Raw genomic sequence first — 23,264 nt, 5'->3', positions numbered from 1 at the left:
CTTGCGAGAACAAAAGATCGGGCATGCTAAAATCCAGTGTGCTCAATCATACTTTCCGCGACATCTGCCATAAGGTGAGGTCCTGGATGGACACCCCTATACACAATTAGTAGGCAAATCCCACTGAAATTGGCATGTATGAAGCCTCTTTAAGGAAACAGGAGCTGCATAAAATCTGCTAAACTCATCTACTGGTCAAGAATTGTTATTTTTTTAATGTTAATGATACATAGAGCTCTTCCTTGGAAGGCTTATTTACACGGGTAACTTTCATCCGTATGTGCTACTGACAGCACACGGATGCATTACAGGTAATGGGGTTATGCAGACATGATTTTCTATTCTTGTGAATCACTCAGATGACAGTGACCCATTTGCGTCGGTGTGTGCGCAATAAAAGCAGAGCGTACACAGGTGACATCTGTTCTTACATGGCCCTTTTGTAAGCGGTGCTAGAAAAAATTGGTTGCACAGAGTCACTTTGCAGCAGCTCACTGCTCTGGCTAATGGAGGGATGTCCAAGCAGAGATATACACATGCAATAATAAGATATATAGACAGGACACCCCCTGCATTTGTCTTGTAATACCAGCAAAATATAAATCTTGATTTTCTAGGCTATCATTGAATTCAGGAGAAGCCAGGGAGGAGAAAGCATTTATATCTGGGAAGCGCTGTGACCAAATGGCTCCACAGCAGCTAAAAAGGGTTACTGTACCCTTTAAAGAGACTCCTGGGTACAACTACAAGTGGAAGAGGAGGGCCGGAGCAGGTTGCTACATGTCTGTTTCTTCTTCAGACCACCTTAAACCACCTTGTCCCTCTTTTTCCCAAAAGGTCCTCCACTCAGTATTCTCCTTCTTCTTGGAAACCTTTTCAACCAAATGTCCTTACCAAATATTGCTAAACCCTAAATGTCCTCTTATTTCCCAAAACTCCTCAAACTAGTATCCTCGTCGTCTTGGAAACATTTTTGATCCCGATGTCCGTTTCCTTTGGAAAATCTTGTCAATAGTGTCTTCTTCCCAAATTGGTCCTCAACCTAGTACTCTATCCATGAAACTTTGTCAACAGTATAATTCCCAAAACGGTCCCCAACCTAGTTTGCCTTTTCTCTGAAACCTTATGAACCTTTCCCAAAAGATCTTAAACCTCTAGGAACCCAGTGCCCTTTTCTTTTGGGAAACCTTGTCTACTTCATTTTGTTTTCCCAAAAAGATTCTCAAGTTACCCACCAGATCACCCTTGTCCTCTTAAAAGGTCCTAAACCTAGTATCATCCTCATCTCAATAAGTTTTTCACTGTAATGTGCTCCTTCTGGGAACTTTCTCAGGTGTGTTTACTGCTCTTGGCCAAAAAGGTCCTCAACCTTTTTGCTTACAATTTAGAAACCAGGTCAACCATGTTCTTCTGAAAAGACCCTTAAACTTTTTTTTTCTTTGTCTTGAAAACCTTATGAACCAAATGTCCTAAAAGGTCCTCCACGTTTGGTAAAAAGGGTTTCCAAAGTGTCCTCATCTTTCCAAAAAGTCCTCACCCTGGTGCCTTTTTGTCAATCTAGTGATATCTTTTCCAAAACCATTTCAATGCAGTGCCCTGTTTTTGAAAAGCCCCCAATCGGTGTCGTCTTTTTCTTGTAGTACGTCTTTTTAACCTTGTATCCCCTTCTCAAAAGATCCTCAGAAACCACCTTCTCCCAATTGTGATCTTCTCAGAAGGTCCTCACCCAAGCTTTTTCCTCCCTCCCAGAAATCTTTTCAACCAAGTTAGTCCTCCTAAGCTCTTGTGTACTTGTATTGTTCATCAGGAAACACTTCAACGCATTGTCCTCTTCCTCCTTAACTTGCCTATCCAATTTCAATATATTTTTTGTCCCACCCCACCCCAGTGCCCAGCTACTCAACTGAAGCCAAATGTTTTTGCTTTCCAATATCCTTTACTAGCGCTTCCTGAACCCAGTGTGGAGTGAGTACTGCTATTTTAACTTCATGCTGATGTAATGTGTTATATATGTTTGTTCTATGATTAGCATATAATGTGTAAAGTACTCACAAGAGCAAAATGAACGGCACTATAAAATAAATGATCAACTCTTTGCAGGAAAGACTCTCATTATTCCGCTAACGGTTGTAGGATTCTCATAATTTATCTGGTTGAAGCAATTAAGAAAAAAAAATAAAATAAATAAAAAACATAAAAATTATAATAATAGATGTCCGCAGACCAAAAACGGGTCGATTTTCTGTTTCTGCTGATCTTTTTTTTTTGCATTGGTCTACCAGCAAATAACCGGTTAAACTCTTTAAGAATAACCTGTCTCATCTTTCCCTCCATTTTCTATGACAGCCCCTATAATAGACATCCTTAACCTTATTTATAGGGCGATCAGGTGGAAATAGACCTTGCTCTTCTCAGCTTTCTGATGGCTTCAATCCAGGAGGGACCCGTAAAGAGCCGCTTGTCAGAGCATTATGTCTACAGACATGAGATATATGGCGATTCGGGCTGAGCTAGCGGTGATGTCCTGTTCCGCTACAGTGTAGCTATCACTACTTATGTAATATATGGGCAGATGCTCGGAACTGATAAAGAGCCCCTGGATTTTTTGATACATTGTCACTATTACATTTCTATTTGTGTGTGTTGTGATTGTATCCAAGGGAGATATTCTGCACAAATGATTAAGGTGAACCCAAAGTTGGTGGCTACAGACATATTATGATGGAAGACAAAGAAGTTGAGTTACAATTTTAATGTGCTCATATAGAAAGCTGGTAGAGTACCGTTGACACAATACTACAGAATTATTGATCATCCGCTATATGAGCCGAGCCATGTAAGAAAATATCCTGATGAAAGAAGTTCTCACCATTAACCCCTTGCAACCCCAGCCATTTTTGTTTTCTTGTGTGTTTTTTTTTTTTTTAGTTATTTCATCTCCACTTTCAAAAAAACCTTTTATTTTTCTGTCGACGCAGCTGTACGAGGGCTTATTTGTATGAGGGAACGGTTTGTATTTCTTTATTGGTATCATAAAAAGTGCAGGAAAACTTAAAGGGGTTGTCCCGTGCCGAAACGGGTTTTTTTTTTTTTTTCAATAGTCCCCCCGTTCGGCGCGAGACAACCCCGATGCAGGGGTTAAAAAAGAAAACCGGACAGTGCTTACCTGAATCCCCGCGCTCCGGTGACTTCTTACTTACCTGGTGAAGATGGCCGCCGGGATCTTCACCCTCGGTGGACCGCAGGTCTTCTGTGCGGTCCATTGCCGATTCCAGCCTCCTGATTGGCTGGAATCGGCACACGTGACGGGGCGGAGCTACGAGGAGCAGCTCTCTGGCACGAGCGGCCCCATTCACCAGGGAGAAGACCGGACTGCGCAAGCGCGTCTAATCGGGCGATTAGACGCTGAAAATTAGACGGCACCATGGCGACGGGGACGCTAGCAACGGAACAGGTAAGTGAATAACTTCTGTATGGCTCATAATTAATGTACGATGTACATTACAAAGTGCATTAATATGGCCATACAGAAGTGTATAACCCCACTTTGTTTCGCGGGACAACCCCTTTAAGTTTTCTAAATGGGATGAAATGGGGGGGGGGGAAACCTAAACTGCACCATTTGTGGGAGGCTTAGTTTTTACTACTGTCACGGTGCGGTAAGAATGAAACGTTAACTGCATTCTGTGAGTCACTACGATTATAGCGATACTAAAATTTCTATATATTTTTTTTATGCTTTATTAAAGCTAATTTTTAAGTCTTGTTTTTCTTATGTCTCTATATTATGAGATCCATTACTTCTCCATCGATGGGACAATGTGCTTGATTTTGCGGGGCGTGTTGGATACATACAACTTCTGAACTTCTTGATTGCTTTATTCAATTTTTGGTTTGCCCTGCCCCCCCGCCACACACACACACACACGCGCGCCAAAAAGAAAAAAAAAAACAACAATTTTGACATTTTGTTTTGGTTTTGGTTTTTTTGTCTGACATTGTCCACCATGCGGCGTAAATATTTTAATGATTTTTTTTAACTTTTAATATTTTTTGTAATACCTAAAACATGTTAGTGTTTTATTGGCCCAGTAGGGGGCTTGAACTTGCGATCATCAGATCACTTTTACAATATACTGCAGTACTTCTGTGTTGATAAAGGTAACATGTCTGCGAGCGCTCTGCCCGCAGGAGGCTTGGGTGGGGCTAGGGGACATCAGATTATTAGGTAGGGACATAAATCATTCTCATATCCACGGAATGAGTTTTAGCTGCTTTTGTATTTATTTTAATAATCTGTTTTTATGGGGGGGTCCGTTTTTTTATGGGGTGGTTTTTTTTTTTTTTCCTTGTTTGCATCTTTTATTTATTTTCATTTGATTATGTGCTGACTATAGCTTTCCTGAAATATTGAAAAGGGGCTTAAATAAAACTGGAGGAATAAATCGCATCTTGCCTGGATATCCTTAAGTCCTGGTCCACCACTGACCATGGGCCCTTTACATTTATGGAGCATGTTGGGAGTTGTAGTCATCTCTCGGATTACATTAAGTCAAGTTCCCATGTTGCAATATTCTGTTTTGGTTCTAAGCTGATGATGTCCGTTTGCTTTGTCTCTTGTAGGCTGTCCCTCGGATTATAGTCCAGTCGGCCAGTGTTGAGGACGCCATCAAGCCTAAACCGGTGAGTGACTGCGGCAGAACACCTGCTATGGCCATCTGAAGATCGATCTATCTATCCATTTATCTCATATCTCATTCTCTCACATCTCTTCTGTCTCTCTTTGTCAAGTGCCTAGAAAAAGTTATCTGCATGGAATGAAACTTTCTCTCTGATTGTAACGTTGATATGAGTAAGTGATTACAATATCAGAGCAATAGGAGCAATGTGGAGAAACGACCCCTTGTAGGGAGGCTCTAATACCCTGTTGTATTACCTCTAGCTTGGGTACAAGATGTGATACGGGCGGGCATGGAGGCTCTAGTACCCTGTTGTACTGCCTCTAGCTTGGATACAAGATGTGATACGGGTGGGCATGGAGGCTCTAGTACCCTGTTGTACTGCCTCTAGCTTGGATACAAGATGTGATACGGGGGGCATGGAGGCTCTAGTAATCTGTTGTACTGCCTCTAGCTTGGATACAAGATGTGATACAGGCGCATGGAGGCTCTAGTACCCTGTTGTACCTCCTCTAGCTTGGATACAAGATGTGATATAGGCGAGCATGGAGGCTCTAGTACCCGCTTGGATACAAGATGTGATATAGGCGAGCACGGAGGCTCTAGTACCCTGTTGTACTGCCTCTAGCTTGGATACAAGATGTGATGCAGGAGGGCATGGAGGCTCTAGTACCCTGTTGTACTGCCTCTAGCTTGGATACAAGATGTGATACAGGCAGGCATGGAGGCTCTAGTACCCTGTTGTACCTCCTCTAGCTTGGATACAAGATGTGATACAGGCAGGCATGGAGGCTCTAGTACCCTGTTGTACCTCTAGCTTGGATACAAGATGTGATACAGGCAGGCATGGAGGCTCTAGTACCCTGTTGTACTGCCTCTAGCTTGGATACAAGATGTGATACAGGTGGGCATGGAGGCTCTAGTACCCTGTTGTACTGCCTCTAGCTTGGATACAAGATGTGATGCAGGAGGGCATGGAGGCTCTAGTACCCTGTTGTACTGCCTCTAGCTTGGATACAGGATGTGATACAGGTGGGAATGGAGGATCTAGTACCCTGTTGTACTGCCTCTAGCTTGGATTGGTGGTCACATACATGTTCTATTGGCAATAAATCTGGCGACCAGGCAGCCACAAAGGTGTGACAATGTTGTGGGGACTCCTGGGACCCCCTTGTGTGTGCGGCCGAACATTATCCTGCTGGAAGCCGCCATGAGAGGAACACATATGGTTGCAGGATGTCCTGAACATATCGCTGAGTGGTCATTGTCCCTTGTATCACTACTAGGGGGGACCGACTGTTGTCAGACCATCACACCAGCAGGGGGCAGTGTGCCACTCCACAGCAAAGGCAGGATTGAGACGTTCACCCCAAGGTCTCCAGATCTAAACTTGGCTGTCATCAGCGCCCAAACTGAACCTGGATTCCTCACAGAAGACAACCCAGTTCCACTCTGTTGCAGTACAATTTCGTTGTTCTTCACAGCACTGCAAACGGAGGTGACACTGGGTGTCAGAGGCCGTACATATAACGAAGGCCATGAGACCAAATGTCCTTCAGCCAGGCACCTGGAAATAATTCCGACTGACACAGGGGTGTAATGATGGCGCCTCCTGTCTCTGGATGGTGGACAATGAAACAGTTGGAGCTGCTGGTGCTTGTCGGATGATCAGACGCTCCTCTCTACTGGTGGTCTGTCGGGGGAGTCCTGAGCCCGGTCACCTTGTGTGCCCTCACACATCCACTGGTCCCAACACCTCCTAACAGTCTGGTCAGACGCTCCTCTCTACTGGTGGACTGTAGGGGGCGTCCTGAACCCGGTCACCTTGTGTGCCCTCACACATCCACTGGTCCCAACACCTCCTAACAGTCTGGTCAGACGGTCCTCTCTACTGGTGGTCTGTAGGGGGCGTCCTACACCCGGTCGCCTTATGTGCCCTTACACATCCACTGGTTCCAACACCTAACAGTCTGGTCAGACGCTGCTCTCTACTGGTGGTCTGTGGGGGGTCCTGAGCCCAGTCACCTTATATGTCCTTACACATTCACTGGTCCCAACACTCCCTAACAGTCTGGTCAGACGCTTCTTTCTACTGGCGGTCTGCAGGGGGTGTCCTGAGCCCGGTCACCTTATATGCCCTCACACATCCACTGGTCCCAACATACCCTAACAGTCTGGACAGAACGGCCGGTGGGGGGACAATTCATCTATACGACCATCCAGCTTCTCACATCCCAATAATGCGCCCCCTCTGGTAACGGGGTAAAATCTCTTCTCTGTGGCGTAGAGGCGTCTAGCGGCCAACAAGCTCTACACAAGTGGAAGAAGAGGTCACTGCACACAAGGAGCCTCCGAGAGCCTCTTACAGGCCAAGGGGGGAACCACTTTTGGGGCCTTTCTGCCTGTTTCTGTCTTTTTTTGCCCGTGTCTTGCGTGCCTCCGTGTCTTGTCTCTCTTACCGTCTGATAAGTTCCTCAGGTGTAAGTCTATTAAATTTGGCAGTCAGTTTAGAGTTGAGTTTAACTTAAAGGAGTTTTGTAAGTTATAGAAAAAGATTATTCACAGAAAAAGGAGCCAATAATACAACACCTGATAGACTGCAGTGCAGGCCCAATTGCCATAAACCCTAGTAGAATGCAGAGAGCCAGACTTTAATATGGAGAAGCTACTTGTTCTGTGCAAACGAATGTGCAGTCAACCAACTCAACCCAGCCAAGACTGGGGGAGGGGTGACTGCAAACTAACATAGTCTGCACATTTGAACTGATACCAAAGATGCCAGTCACAGATAGGTGCGCCACACCATACAGGATTACAACCCCTACTGGCAAAGCAGTGGATCGCCCTGTATCACCACAGTGGGTCACACTGGCCGACATCTTGGGCTCCCCTAAAATCTATAGCAAACTGCATGCAAAAAATACTGACAAATTTGGGTGTTAGTCTTGCATTTTGGCCAAGACAAACAAGCTGACAGGCCGCGGCAAGGCCACCACGCATCTGTCAGAACCTACGCTATCTCACTATTAACTAGATTGAAATCACAGAGGTGAGGGAAAAAACACAAAAGCATAACTCACTGAAAAAGGAGCCTATCTGTGGCTGGCACCCTTGGTATCGGTTCACATGTGCAGACTGTTGGCAGTCGCTCCTCCCCAATGCGGGCTAGGTTGAGTGGGTGACTGCACATTAGTCTGCACAGAACAAGTAGCTCCTCCATATTGAAGTCTGGCTCTGTGCATTCTACTAGGGTTCATGGCGATTGGACTGGGCCTGCCCTGCAGCCTATCAGGTGCTGCATTTTTGGCTCCTTTTTCAGTGAGTAAGGTCTTTGTGTTTTTTCTCTCACCTCAGAGATTTTTTGTAAGTTGTAGAAGAATTAGGAGAAGGGCAGCAGATGGTAAAAAAAAAACAAACAGACTAAGTTTTCCCCACTGGTCAAGATCTGCTATTCCTGCCCTCACCCAAGGTCTTTGCGGACCTACTGAGGTGCTGACTTACACACAGGCGGCCGCTGCATCGAATCACTGACCTCAGCAGTCTCAAGCCTTACATCGCTGCAGCAGTCACATGTATACAGAATATCATAGCTGCAGCCATGTAAGCAAAAGTCAGCATTGAGGACAGGAGCGTGGGTACTGGCCCTGTAGGGATCGGAGCGATGATTATGACTCAGGTTTTTTTTTAACCATCTGCTGCCCTTTCCCCAAATCTGCTCTAGTTTGCCCTTTAACTTAGAGTGTAAATAATGCACCCCATAGAGGGCAGATGTGTGCAGTATGTTATACAGCAGAGTTATCCTAACATTGTATAGCTAATTATTCCTATTTTCTCCTATAATATGCTCCTAGGGCATGCTGGGAAGTGTAGTGCAGCAGGAGGGCCGTCACGGACTCTCGTTTGACCCCCTGTTCATCATTATGATACTAATTGCGTCGTGAGATAAGGACGCTCCTGTTCTTTTGACGAAGTTCTGGCTTTGCTAACAATTGAATTTCCAGGTCGTGTCAAGCCCCCCTCTCTGGCGCGTCCCCCATAACTCTGCTCTCTGACAGACAGTATTGATTACCCAAGTTTAGTACATGTTGCCTCTGGGAAATAGATCTGAGAAATGGTCTGTTTAATCTCAGAAGCTGCCTCTAAATTCTTCACCTGTAAATTGACGGGCCCCAGGAAAATGGAAGGCGGTGGGGAAGAAAATTTGGAAGTGAAAAATAAATCTTTGGCAGCCAGTTGAAAATTCATGATTTATCCCGGCCTTAAGTGCAGCCAAAGAACTGCTAGAGACATATAGATCACTGCAGCCCTCCAGCAGCCATAAATCCTGCAGTCTGAGCAGCGAAAGGACCAGGCCTGTCGCATAAATCAGCCTTCAAGTAAATATTAGGAGGAGAAAATATTCCTTGTGCAGAGTTTGTCCTTTTGCAGGAGGTGATCGGCATGTGTCGTCCTCTTCTGCGCAGGATTAACGCTTGCCCCACTGGCACATGTTAGGTGGCCCACAGAGGGCGCATGTTTGACACCAAACCCTCCTGACTTTTGCCAGTCACATTAAAAAAAAAAAAAAAAAGTCCGTGGGGCTCCCAGTCCGTCCTCAAGGTTAGTGGAGGGACTTGTGGTCAGACATGTTGAATTTTTCCTATTTCAACTTCTTGTTTACCCTGAAACTCTGACTCTAGAGTTGTCTAGATAGAGACCTTTATGTTTGTCTGTCTGACATTGATACCGTATCTATACCTGGGCAATTAAGAACTATTTCTAATTTTTTGAGTAGTTGGTGCCCATATGAGCAATGGATAAGAACATAGAGGCCATAGATATCTGGGTATTAGATATGCAGAGATAAAGAGAAATATGGATTGATAGATGTTTTGAAAGTCATGTATGTATGGAATACCCAGCTGTATTTCTGAGGGAGACATCAAGGACATCCGATATATCGATATTAGACACAGAATAATAGATGTTAGATGATACAGTACATAGATAGAATCCTGGGAAGATTCAATACTGTGCAAAAGTTATGGGTAAGTGTGGAAACAAAATGCTGCAAAGTAAGAATGCTTTCAAAAATAGAAGGGTTAATAGTTTATTTTACTCAATTAACAAAATGCAAAGTGAAGGAACAAAAGAGAAATATAAATTAAATCAATATTTGGTGTGGCCGCCCTTTACATTCACCACAGCATCAGCTCTTATTGGTACACTTGAACCTAGTTTTCTAGAAGGCTTAAAACTGTGTGGGGAACAGCCAAACTCTGCTACAAAGGTGGAGAGCGGTACAATAATGAGTGTCTGCAGGCAGCAGTGAAGCATGGTGGAGAGCGATACAATAATGAGTGTCTGCAGGCAGCAGTGAAGCATGGTGGAGAGCAGTATAATTATTAGTGTCTGCAGGCAGCAGTGAAGCATGGTGGAGAGTGATACAATAATGAGTGTCTGCAGGCAGCAGTGAAGCATTGTGGAGAGCGGTACAATAATGAGTGTCTGCAGGCAGCAGTGAAGCATGGGGAGAGCAGTACAATAGTGAGTGTTTGCAGGCAGCAGTGAAGCATGGTGGAGAGCAGTACAATAATGAGTGTCTGTAGGCAGCAGTGAAGCATGGTGGAGAGCGGTACAATAATGAGTGTCTGCAGGCAGCAGTGAAGCATGGTGGAGAGCAGTATAATTATTAGTGTCTGCAGGCAGCAGTGAAGCATGGTGGAGAGTGATACAATGAGTGTCTGCAGGCAGCAGTGAAGCATTGTGGAGAGCGGTACAATAATGAGTGTCTGCAGGCAGCAGTGAAGCATGGGGAGAGCAGTACAATAGTGAGTGTTTGCAGGCAGCAGTGAAGCATGGTGGAGAGCAGTACAATAATGAGTGTCTGCAGGCAGCAGTGAAGCATGGTGGAGAGCAGTACAATAATGTGTCTGCAGGCAGCAGTGAAGCATGGTGGAGAGCAGTACAATGAGTGTGTGCAGGCAGCAGTGAAGCATGGTGGAGAGCAGTACAATGAGTGTGTGCAGGCAGCAGTGAAGCATGGTGGAGAGCAGTACAATAATGTGTCTGCAGGCGGCAGTGAAGCATGGTGGAGAGCGGTACAATAATGAGTGTCTGCAAGCAGCAGTGAAGCATGGTGGAGAGCGGTACAATAATGAGTGTCTGCAGGCAGCAGTTAGAACAGGGAGTCCTGGAAGTGATGATTTGGCCCCACAGAGCCCTGATCTCACATCATCCAGTCTGTCTGGGATTACATGAAGAGACAGAAGGATTGGAGCGAGCCGACATCCACAGAAGATCTGGGCTTAGTTCTCCAAGATGCCTGGAACAACCTCCCTGCCGAGCTCCTCAAAAAACTGTGTGGAAATGTATCTGCTATTGTGAAGGCAAAGGGCGATCACACCGAATATTGATGTGATTTTAGTTTTGTTTGCTTCAGTCACTTTGCATTTTGGTAATTGACTAAAATAAACTAATAACACTTCTATTTTTAAAAGCATTCTTACTTTTACAGCATTTTTTCCACAATTGCTTGAAACATTTGCACAGTACTGTAGATGGAACCACTGAAAGATAGATGGGTGTTAGATATGTATGTATGAAGAGGAGTATTAGATAGAGGGATAGATGTTAGAATCACAGTAGATGAGTATTAGATACATACATGGAATGGAAAGACATTGAGGATATATTTGGGAGAGCTTTAGATACTGGATATGTAAATAAATGTTAGAAACATACAGTAGATGCATATTAGATATATAGTATGAGATTAATTCTCAACTTCAGCAAGACCAACTTACTATCTGATGTGTAGATGGCTCACCCAACGTTCCCCGAAAGGAAATGCTGGGACAAAGAACCATCAGCTCCGTAGAAATAATCTTGGATAAAAAAAAAATAGGATTTTGGTCAGCCGTTGGTGTGGACCCCCTCGCCCATAGCTTTTAGTGCAATTTGAGTTTTGATCTGTAAGATACAAAAAGATAATTTTACTAATTTTTTAATGTGGACTTTTTGACTGTTTTTATCTCATCTACCAGGTTAATCAGGAGGAATGGACTGGGATCCGGCAACCAGTGATTGCTCGTTCCCCGATACAAGAAAAGAAAAGTGACAAGTCACCAGTAGTGCCTTCCCAACCAAAGGTCTGCGATTCTCCAGGACAGGAGTCCCAGGAAGGACCTCCCAGTCCACTCAGTGAAGCATCTAGTGGATACTTCTCCCATAGCGTCTCCACAGCCACATTATCGGAGGCTTTAAGTACGGGAATTGAAGTGCCTACAGGACAAACACACAGTCCATTATCTACTGATATTAGCTTGGCTGCCGTACCTACCTCCCAGGAGCTCGAGAAAGGCCAAACGGGCAAGCTAGATGCAGTGTCTGATCAGCATTATCCCTCAAACATACCTGGGCATGGAAAGGAACTGGAGAAACCAGTTGTGGCTGAAGACTCAAATCATAAAGAATATCATGACTTAAGTTCTAACAGCATGCATTGTAACAAGCCAGATCTACAAGCATCAACTATAGGTGACATTTATGTACCTTCGAATCCGGGAGGACGTCCAACTATAGACCTCTCAAAAGACGTTCTTTTCCAAGATAAGCCTCCACTAACAAGTGTGACATCTTCTAAAAGTCAAGGAGAACCCAAGGACTCTTCTGTGCAAGTACCTAAACCTCTTACCACTGACTTACTGCAAAGTAAAGTTGTAGTGTCTCCTTTCAAAATACAGAAGGTGAGAACATCCGAGCTGAAGTCCTTCACACGGATGCTTGGAGACGATCTAGAGGAACCACCAAGCTTGCAGACGTTGGTAGGAACAGAATCTACATTAAAGGGAAGTCAGGAAAAAATAATCGACCGACTAGGAAGCGGAGAAGACCCATCAGAAGCAACATCTGACTCGGAGGATTCTCAGGATGTTCCTGAATGGTTGAAGGAGGGAGAATATGTGACCGTTGGGACCAATAAGAACGGCATCGTAAGATACGTTGGACCTGCCGATTTTCAGGAAGGAATGTGGGTTGGCGTGGAGCTTGAGCTGCCTGCTGGTAAGAAATCGTCTTCCAACTGACCATAGACTTTTCAATACACCTACCAGTGAGATCCTCCGTCTTGGATTGTACAAAAGTGTCATATCTAATGTCTCCAGACAGCTAGACCGGTCTTAATTTTTATTCTACTCTCTCTTAGAATAATATATTTAAGATACGTAAAAAAACAATGGTATAGAAGTAGTAGAGCGGAATTTGTAGTATGTTCTATTATGCTGGGTGGCACTCCCCATAGTGGTTACATGGCGTGACGTTATCGGAGAGTAGTCTAGGAAATTCTTTAAACAGCCTCCATCTGAAGCTTTGGAAAAACCCGTCTTAGAATGTATAGGATGCATTGATGAGACCTGAGGAGGGGCGGAGTTATGGGCAAGGGCGGAGCTTAACACCACACTGGTATTTCTTGTCAGCCTGATAGGAACCCCTGGCTGCTCTTTGAAGAGAAATAGCAATTAGCTGAGTTGATGGCCATTATGTGTGCATGGCTTGATTAAAGGGATATTTCAGCTTTTTAAATAGTTGATTATCTATCCTTTGGTTAGGCTATATAAATGCTGGATTGGTCGGTCTCTAAACGCTGGGACTCCACTCGTTACTAGACCTAAAAACTGCAGAACCGTTGCAAGGAAATGTAGCGCTGGTTGAGCATACTCATTGCTTTTTCTTTTAGTGTACTTAGAACAGATGTGAACAGTCAAGGGAAGCGCCCACCTATTTTTGACAGTGCCATAAGATCTGAAAAGGCCAATCCTCATCTCATATATATATATATATATATATATATATTTTTTTTTTTTTCCTCAACTTAAGGCAAAAATGATGGCTCTGTCGGTGGCAAGCACTACTTCAAATGCAACCCGGGATACGGCGTCTTGGTGAGACCCAACAGAGTGAAGAAAGCCACTGGTACAGCCCGGAGAAAAAGTGCCGGGTTGCACTTGCAGGGAGGAACATCTTCAGAAGATCGAAAAAGTGGGACCTTGTTCGGATCCGCTGGAAATCTTGCAGCATTGACTGCTCTGGCTAAACCAGATAGAGCCGGAAACCTAAAGGCAGATGCCCGAAAAAAGCCGGAGAACAGGAAGTCCTGGGCTAACTAATCTACAACACACTACAAATGGTCATCATCTCCAATGACTGTCAACGTCACCTTAACTACTAATTCCATGCTGTTCCTGCAGCTACAGCTGCATAGAAAGTAGACTATGCAGCTCCGGTACGGTATTTTCTCTCCACGCTGGTGACCAAGGCTCGGCTCTGATCCAGTAATGGGTCTCATGAAGCAGAATTGAGAACCATGCGGATTTCAGTTCTGATGGCATGGCCAAGCCAGTGAGGTGTGGAGAGCCACCCTAATGCCACTCTTTATTATGCTTGTTCAGTCTTTTCTTCCAACCATCCTAACATGTATCTACATGTATATATGTGTATGTGTAAATATGTTCTATACATATCTTGTATGTTTTTAAGCAAGGCTTCATGCTCTTCCTCGGTCCTGCCCAACCATGAAGATCAACATTGTGGCATCTTTGTCATTTTGTCACAATTTAAGTGGGGGCAGAAATGTGCTGAAAGGGAAAATAGACTCGGACTACTGTGTCCAGTCATGTCTACGTGTATATAGTGGGTTTTATGTATACATCCACGGCTGGAGATTTGGAAAGTGTAATGTGCAATCGGAAAAAAAGGCAGTCACGTCATATACGAAAAAATACCTTGGCCAATGTCCACTATGGCTTCCCAAATTGTCTCCTATATATGTACACTATTATTTTTGCACACATATGATCCTTGTGTTATGTTAATATTGTTCGATTTAAGTCATTTTTGTTGATTTTTTTTTGTGTGATCTCACTGCTGCCACCTATGGGAATGAGACCACTCTCGTCTTTGTTTTAAGTGGGTTTCCACCTAAATGCATTTTTTAGAAAAAATCTGATTAAGGCAAGATTGGCATGGCTTGAATGTTGCTAAGATGGTCCACCACCTTGTCGAATTGTGATAGACTGGATGCTATGGATTTACTGCCCGGGTGACCTATCCTTACGAACAAGTCTGTCTTTAATTAATCAGGCTTTTGCCTCCAGGCCAAATGGGCACTTTTGAGATGAGAGCAAAAAAGGGGCAAGGAGAATTGAAAGGCCAGCCCTCACAGTTCTTTGTCTCGATAGACATTGAGGTGCAGAACCTCGTTAGCACAACACAATCACTTTTCACTCAGGCGTATTTTTTACGTTTGCCTCTTACAAGTAGAAGTTTATGTGACATTCACGTCATCACGTGACATTTAAGAAAGCACAAGTATGTTCTATAGATGGTGGAGGGTCTTATAGTTGTTTTTTTATGGGTGGTGGGATGTGGTGATAGATAATAGAATTGTGTGAAAGGAGATGCGATATACAATCTTAACCGTTGTCAACTCTGACCACCACAGCACTCGCTCTGCTAGGGAATACGGAAGATGCTCCGTGTGAAGGGACCAATGACCATGTCCAATAAGGGCTATCCAGTTGACAGATCGGGGTGGGACTTTTGGTCCTGCATCATTAGTCAAGACCAAGTATTCAGTTCTAGAATTGCTAGTATGTCCTCTGGTGAATGATAGGACGGGGTAATACGGAACCCCTTTTCTACGTGACCATTCCGAAACCTCTCTAGACCAATATTGGTGGAAACCATTACAGTTACATTATTCAGTCTTCATCTCTGTATTGTGCAGTTCCTTATGTGGTGTAGACCAACCTCCCCCCACCCCCCGACCCCACTCACACCCCAAGCTTCATGTATTTGAATACCTCCGTATCGGAGACCATTTTGTACAGTTTGGTGACTTCTCACATCTTTACACCTTCACATGTCTTGATGCTAGATAACCTTTTAATGTTTTTTCCCCCCTTACCCTTCACAGACCTTATATTGAGAACACAACTTTTCACTTATTACACTACGATTATGACACCACTAGAGATCAACAGGTTGTAGACCATTTCTGTAGACCAACCTCTCCTGCACTAATCCAGATCCTCTAGTCACTGTTCAATGCACCACCAAGCTTGCACTGTAAAAGTCACTGACAATAATGGCACTTTCACCAGCACAGAGTATCTGTAATGTGAGTTCTCGTCTATTTACTATGCATATCCGTCTCTTCTGTGAGCACTGATACATACGGAGAAAATGAGGACCAAATGCTAACGTGAGTGGGGGGTGTGAAGAAGTTTGTGATGTGTAACTGATTGATCCTAAGGGCCAATAATAGCAAAAAAGAACTACTTTTGTATCTTTTAATTTTTTATTTTTTTTTTTACAAAGTGCCTTAACCCTTTAGTCTACTTTAGACAATACAGAAGGTGACTGCAGAGTTAAAAAAAAAATTTACAAATTTTAGACTCCATAAAATCGGAGTTGGCTTTGGTGGCGGATCTCCATGGATCTCTAAAGATTTGGTCTTCTTTGAGTCAAGAGAAACTGTTGGGCCGATAACTATAATTCAAGAATTTCCAGTCAATGGACCAATACGGTCTGTCCTCAGAAAAGAGAATTTGTAGATTCATGGTCTTCAATGATTTTCCTGGTCCTTTATTAGGACAACTGGATATTCCACAATGATCATCTGCATGGCATAAAAATTTCTGTCATGTCTTACAACCAGCATGAAGTGATGACACCATTTCCTCTTGAAGTCTGAGCAGCAGTCTACGACTATAGAGATAGATGGCTACTTGTGTTGAGTATCAAGGGTCGATTGAGCTACTTGAGTCTTTTTTTTTTTACTTCTACTAACCTCTTTAATCTAAGTGTTTGTAGGCTTCTATGGATTATAAAAGTCATTCCTCTGTAGGTGCTGCGTTGGTCCTTTACTACTTTTTCACCTTATATCATTCCTGTAGCGCATGACCTACCAAGTTTCATGAGTCTGAGATGAACATTGAGACCAATTTTGAAGGTCACTTGTCCTCTTGTCATCTTCATGGTGTTCTTCGACCCTAACTGAACCTCCAAGTTCTCTTTTTCGTGTATTTGTCTTTTAGTATAGTATTAGTAAAATATTGTTCTATGTCTCCTCTGCCAAGTATCCATTGCAAACCACACTTGCCTTTCTGTCGAGATGTCCTGGGCTTACTTGGTCTCCTTTTCTTCGAAGGTACTTTCAGCCAATAGCAAAAGGTTTTATTCACCGGACTCGGTTTTTCCTAAAGGATCAGAACTAGGTTGGGTTCAACTAGCTAGACATAAGCTGGCGCCAGAACATTTCTATTGCCGAACGATCCTTCAATAGATTTTGGATCATGAAGGGGTGCTCTTACCTGCGTAATTGGGGGAGTCCTCATACAGCACCACTTACCTCAGAAGTCAAATGGTCATACAAGTGTTTTCGGAGGCTCTTGTTCATACATCCGCTGACATACTTAGACGAGACTTCCACCTGGCAACTTTCATTTGAGACCACTGATATTTTGAGATGTTTTGTTGATGCCAGAGCTACGGCGGATCCCGTATTGATAGGCCTCCCCAAGATTCTGCTTTTTGAAAGGGAGGGAGGCTGGAAGTTAGAAGCAATCTGTACACTATCCAGGAGAAGAAGCTTTTAAACTCCTTTGTACATATTTTAATGCACTTTACTTAACCTTAATCAGCCATACATGGTTAAAATCAAGCAAAAAAAAATGTTTTTTCTTGCTTGCACTGCTGCTGCAGTTTTATAGATTATGTACATATATAAATATAGATTTTTATTGTCCAGTAATAACTGGAGCCTGCAGCCCACTGCCACATATCAGGAGATCAACATAGGCGCAGAGCCCAAAAAACATGCCGTGTGCGTCGCTTCGTTAAATTATAACAGATCTTTGAGAAAAACATTTTAATTGTCACCTACTGGGGGTGAACCTAAGTGCTTTGAGCAGGGGCGGAGACTAATGTCATCACTCCACCCATGCTTAGATCTCCACGTCAGATTCTTGGCCATTCCACAAGTTGAGCATCTAAAGCTTTCATTGGAGGGGAAACTAACAGACTCTCCTCAAAGTTTTAGGTGGGCCCCCATCACTAGGCCTTGCTGTCTGACTGAGGGGATAGAGGTTTACGACATTACTCCGCCCACGCTTTTATGTCACTTGATGTGAAACACGTGGCCACCCAACTAGTTGAGCATCTAAAACTTTCATCACAGCAGATATTGATCCACTGTCCTCATACCTTCAGACCCAGTTCTACTACTGGACCCTGATGTCTACACTGAGGGTTTGTGGCCCTCTGGGCCCCTTCAGCTGCCACACCCTCAAGCGATGGCTGGACAACTTAGTCTTCACCTAACTGTTGCCTTCTTTCTACATTCCAAAAATATCAATCCTGTCTGCTTTATGTTGTTTATACGGCAGCCCGCGCCGATGGCTGCTTCCATCAACGTATCAGTTTATATTTGGCAGTAATTATTATAATGTGCCTTAATTTTCCTAGATTTTTTTTTTTTTTTTTAGACTTTCAAAATCTTTTATACTTGCAGTTTGGTAGAAAATACTCCATATTGAATCATTTTCTATGTCCAAGCTGGGTCTCTCTTTCTTGCTTTTTTTGTGGGGGAAGGTGGGAGGAGGGATTCTTTTTTATTTTTTTTTTTGTTTTTGCTTTTTATTACTTAAATGAAGTCGCTGATATTTTACTGGGATTTGATTAAATTAGTAAATTTGCAAATAAAGCAGCTGGCACGTAAATGTAATGATATAATAATGGCGCCTGAAATCAACAATTTCCCGGCTTAATGGAAACTATGTTGTATTAAAGAGAAAAAAAACAGTTTTTGCCTCAAGACGCTGACTCCCCGCTCCCCTTATTCGCTCAGCCGTAAAGGCTGTACTGAGAGCCGCTACGTATTAGCACGGTGATCTGATTATGACTTCATAAGTTTTTTATGTCTGTAGAGTGAGAGGAGCTCTTTGTGAACCCTGAGCCATGATGGAACTTATGTTCAGCCTCAGTGCTGGGACTTGTAGTCCCCCCGCAGATCGGGAATCAACAGCTCATCTCTATGGTTTTAGTGTTCTAGATTGTGACCACTTTTCGGAACTGTTCGCATGATTTGTGTTGGGGCCGGAGATGTTCCCCCGACGACTCAAGAATATCTGGACAATGAATTAGAGAATTTTTTAAAATAAAAGAGCTGAAATCCAAAGAGACATCGATGAAATCTGAAACTTTTAAACATGATTTTATTGTATTAAACTACTGTACGATGCTCAACTATGTCTGATTAATAAAGTTTTTTAAACGCGCTTGTTGTGTGCACATTTTTATTGGTGTGGAGTTAATCCATATTTATAGTCTATATGTATGACCTGGGATCAATACACGTAATATATTTATACATTACAGTGACTAGCAGAATAGTGAGTGCAGCTCTGGGGTATAATACAGGATGTAACTCAGGATCAGTACAGGATAAGTAATGTATGTACACAGTGACTCCACCAGCAGAATAGTGAGTGCAGCTCTGAAGTATAATACAGGATGTAACTCAGGATCAGTACAGGATAAGTAATGTATGTACACAGTGACTCCACCAGCAGAATAGTGAGTGCAGCTCTGGTGTATAATACAGGATGTAACTCAGGAGCAGTACAGGATAAGTAATGTATGTACACAGTGACTCCACCAGCAGAATAGTGAGTGCAGCTCTGGAGTATAATACAGCATGTAACTCAGGAGCAGTACAGGATAAGTAATGTACACAGTGACTCCACCAGCAGAATGGCAAAGCAAATTAACCTGTTGCCAGCAGCACAATCCTCACTGCTAGTTCCATCGAGGCAACTTGATGCAGAGTCACAGTAGGAGCCAGAATTATTGGATTCAATCTTGAAGTAAAAATAAAGGAAAGTGTGACAGCCTACGCAGTGCAAAAAGTACAAAAATTCTTTATTTCTCCATACAAAACAGCAACATTTTGGCTAAGCAGACTTAGTCAAGGCTGTTTAGCCCAAACCCCAAGAGACTCATTGTATGCCACAGCCAATGCAACTGTCGCATGTAAAATTCTTACCGAGAGAGGGGGCTTCTTTTGTCACCCAGTGGACTCTCTTGATGGATTGTGGGATCCCGATGAGTTGCTATGCCGCACTTGAAGATGGCCTACGGGTCTGCCATCTAAGGCAGCTCATAAGGTTTAGCCTCCAGCTGAGCTTCATAGGTAATATAATACACTGCAGTACAGAGATATTGCATTATAAACAACACAGTAATTTTGAACTTCAAGCCCTCTAGTGGAGCAAAAGTAAAAGGCTAAACAGAGTGTGAAAAAAAAAAAAAAAAAAACACGAAAAAATTTGCCACATTTGTGATGATGACCCATGTTTGTACATTATGTAGCTTCACGGTGAATGCTGTGGGGAAAATTGCTACTTTTTAATTTAAAAAAAAAACATTTTGGATAAAAAGTAGTACAACTTCCTGTAAAAAAAAAAAAAAAAAAAAGCCCTCACAAAGCACAATTTTTCTGGGTCTTTGAATGCAGCCATGGAAAAATAAATCTTTTTTTTTTTTTTTGAAAGTGTGAAAAGGTTGCAAAAAAGCTATATAGTCGATATTAACCTAATTGTACTGACAAAATTAATTTAACATTTATACCGGATGGTGAACGCTGCTAAAGAGAGAAAAAATACCAAAATTGCAGATTTAATTAAGATAATCTTGCCTCTAGAAAAAATGTAATAAAATATGATCAAAATGATATATGTACCTAAAAATGGGATAAATGAAGACCAGAGCTCAACCTCACAGAGCTCCGATACATGTTAGGGCTTTAGGAACGCCATGATGCAAAAGCGCATCTTTAAAACAAATATATATAGAAACAAAGGTGGAATTTTTTTGCTCGAATCCCCCTAAAAAAAGAAAAATTCTTCAATACCTCATATGTACCCTAAAATGATGACATTAAACAGTTGTCCGGCACAAAAGAAAGCCGCCTTATGTTTATGAGTAAAGTGAAAAGTCATGACTCTTGGAATGTGACAATGGAAAAAACTTTTAAATGTAGCTGCTTAAAGGGGTTGTACCAGAATTTCAAGTTATCCTCTATCCACAGGATAACTTGCTGATGATTGCTGAGAGCCCCACCACTGGGGGTCCCGTGTCCACCGTCGTCCTCACTGCAGAATTACCGCAGACCCCTCAGTGAGGAGTAGACTGAATGGAGAGCTGGTCCAGCAAGCACTTCAGTGCTCCATTCACTTTCAATGGGACTTCATGAAGGGTCGCTCATGTCAGACCAATCTGATCAGCTTCTATGATGACGTAAGCTCTAGGCTGGACCTGGGAGAGTCTATAATCTCGTATATCTGGACTTCTCTAAAGCATCTGACACCGTGCCACATAATAGGCTGATATATAAAATGAGACAGCTCGGACTGGGCGAAAACGTGTGTAATTGGGTAAGGAACTGGCTCAGAGATAGAAAGCAGAGGGTGGTAATAAATGGTTCATACTCCGATTGGGCCACAGTCACTAGTGGGGTGCCACAGGGTTCAGTATTAGGCCCCATTCTGTTCAATCTATTTATCAACGACCTGATAGAGGGGCTGCACAGCAAAATATCAATATTTGTAGATGACACAAAATTATACAATATAATTAATACAACGGACGACAATGTGCGGCTACAAACGGACCGAGATAAGCTGGGGGCTTGGGGAGAAAAATGGCAAATGAAGTTCAATGTTGATAAATGTAAGGTTCTGCACATGGGCAGGAGAAACGGATGTCACCAATATTCACTAAATGGGGTACTGATAGGGAAAAGTGATATGGAAAAAGACCTGGGGGTACTAGTGGGTTATAGACTGAACTGGAGCAACCAATGCCAGTCAGCTGCTGCAAAGGCAAATAAAGTCTTGGGGTGCATTAAAAGAGGTATAGGGGCGAGGGACGAGAACATTATCCTCCCACTATATAAGGCACTTGTCAGGCCCCACATGGAATACTGCGTACAGTTCTGGTCACCGGTGCTCAGGAAAGATGTTACAGTACTGGAGGGGGTTCAAAGAAGGGCAACTAAACTAATACATGGAATGACGGGACTGGAATACCCGGAGAGACTATCCAAATTGGGATTATTTACCCTGGAAAAAAGACGGCTAAGAGGTGATCAAATAACGATGTATAAGTACATGAGGGGACAATACAAGGATCTCTCCCGCGATCTGTTTACACCCAGGACTGCGACGGTAATGAGAGAGGAAGGATATTATAGGCTATAAATCTTAGGTTAATTGTTAATCCGGGTATACAGGCAGGTAGGAACTATTAGGGGTTGATCCAGGGAACAGTCTGATTGCCATTAGGGAGTCGGGAATTTTTTCCCCAAAAGGGCTATTTGGCTTCTGCTCTTGGGGTTTTTCGCCTTCCTCTGGATCAACACAGGAGGATAGACAGGCTGAACTAGATGGACATTGTCTTCATTTGGCCTTACGAACTATGTTACTATGTTACAGGTATACCCAAGTGGCATTGAAATGAATGGAGTACTAACCACACGTGCGGCCAGCACTCAATTCAGAGTCCAATTCTCAAGATCAGTGGGGACTTTCCAGTCAGACCCCCACCGATCAGCAAGTTATAGTCTAGCCTTTGGGTAGGAGATAACTTGAAATTCTGTCACAACCCTTTTATTTGCTCATTATCCTTGCCAGCTCTTAGCATGACTGGTGCTACATGGTTTATAGATATCGGCTCTAGTAAAGAGTGGGGATATGGCATAGCAGTTCCCTATTCTGACTGGAGCATTTTGGGATATATAGACTCCATCCGCATACTTCTGTATCCATAATGGGGGGGGGTTCACTTTTTACACTCCAACATTCCCTTCGTCTATTGTATTTATCTACATAGAGGAGGTCTTCATTGGTCTTGGTCCACTGCTCTAAAGTTGCATCTTTCTTTTGCTCTTGCCTTTAGCTAATCAGCTTATAGACTCTGGTTGGGTTACACTCACATCGTAGGGGAGGATCTAATCCAGGGACAAATATGACTATTTTCTATAAACAGCTATGCTGGTGTCCATGGGTTAGGTCTGGCCCGATTTAGGTGCATGCCATGTACAGGGAAGCCTGGAAGCAAGTGTTCAGTTTCTCTACAGCACCCCCACAGGGCATCCTAAGTATTACACTATTGTCCTTGAAAGCAATAGACTGTCTATGTATTACATGGATTTATGGGATCCTCCAAAATAAGAGACCCTCTTAAAAGCCGTTCTCCACCCTAGATAAGAAATTGGGGTTAATATTTGTCTAAACCAGATACCCCTTTAAGTAGAAGTAAGCTCCCCTGGAGATGTTTTGCAGCAGACATTGAAGTCCGATATTTGGATGAGACTGTTTCATATTCCAGTCAGCGCAGCGAGTGCTCAGGCTGGGGGCCAGCTTTTGTTCTCTGATGCTTTCAAAAATAAACTCTTATGTCATGGGTATTGACGAGACGCTCCATGGAAGGAAGTTGTGATAACGGATCAGCTCTTCCCTGCAATGCAGATAACTAATGTAACTA

The 23,264-nt window shown here is 43.2% G+C and overlaps 1 protein-coding gene across 2 annotated transcripts in view; it reads left to right on the top strand.

Annotated features, from left to right (window-relative positions):
- KIF13B (kinesin family member 13B) overlaps positions 1–18,997 on the top strand; it is a 206,348-nt gene extending 187,351 nt beyond the window's left edge. For both annotated transcript variants that reach the window (XM_066594892.1, XM_066594888.1), the window contains exons 38-40: positions 4,624–4,683; positions 11,705–12,722; positions 13,536–18,997. In XM_066594892.1, the coding sequence (XP_066450989.1) occupies positions 4,624–4,683; positions 11,705–12,722; positions 13,536–13,825 (1,368 nt within the window). In that variant the 3' untranslated portion in view covers positions 13,826–18,997. The remainder of the gene's footprint in view (positions 1–4,623; positions 4,684–11,704; positions 12,723–13,535) is intronic.
- The last annotated feature ends 4,267 nt before the right edge of the window (positions 18,998–23,264 follow it).

Source organism: Eleutherodactylus coqui, chromosome 1 (assembly GCF_035609145.1).
Source record: "Eleutherodactylus coqui strain aEleCoq1 chromosome 1, aEleCoq1.hap1, whole genome shotgun sequence".
In the NCBI taxonomy this organism is placed as follows: Eukaryota; Metazoa; Chordata; class Amphibia; order Anura; family Eleutherodactylidae; genus Eleutherodactylus; species Eleutherodactylus coqui.
This window is presented reverse-complemented; position numbering and strand designations above follow the sequence as displayed.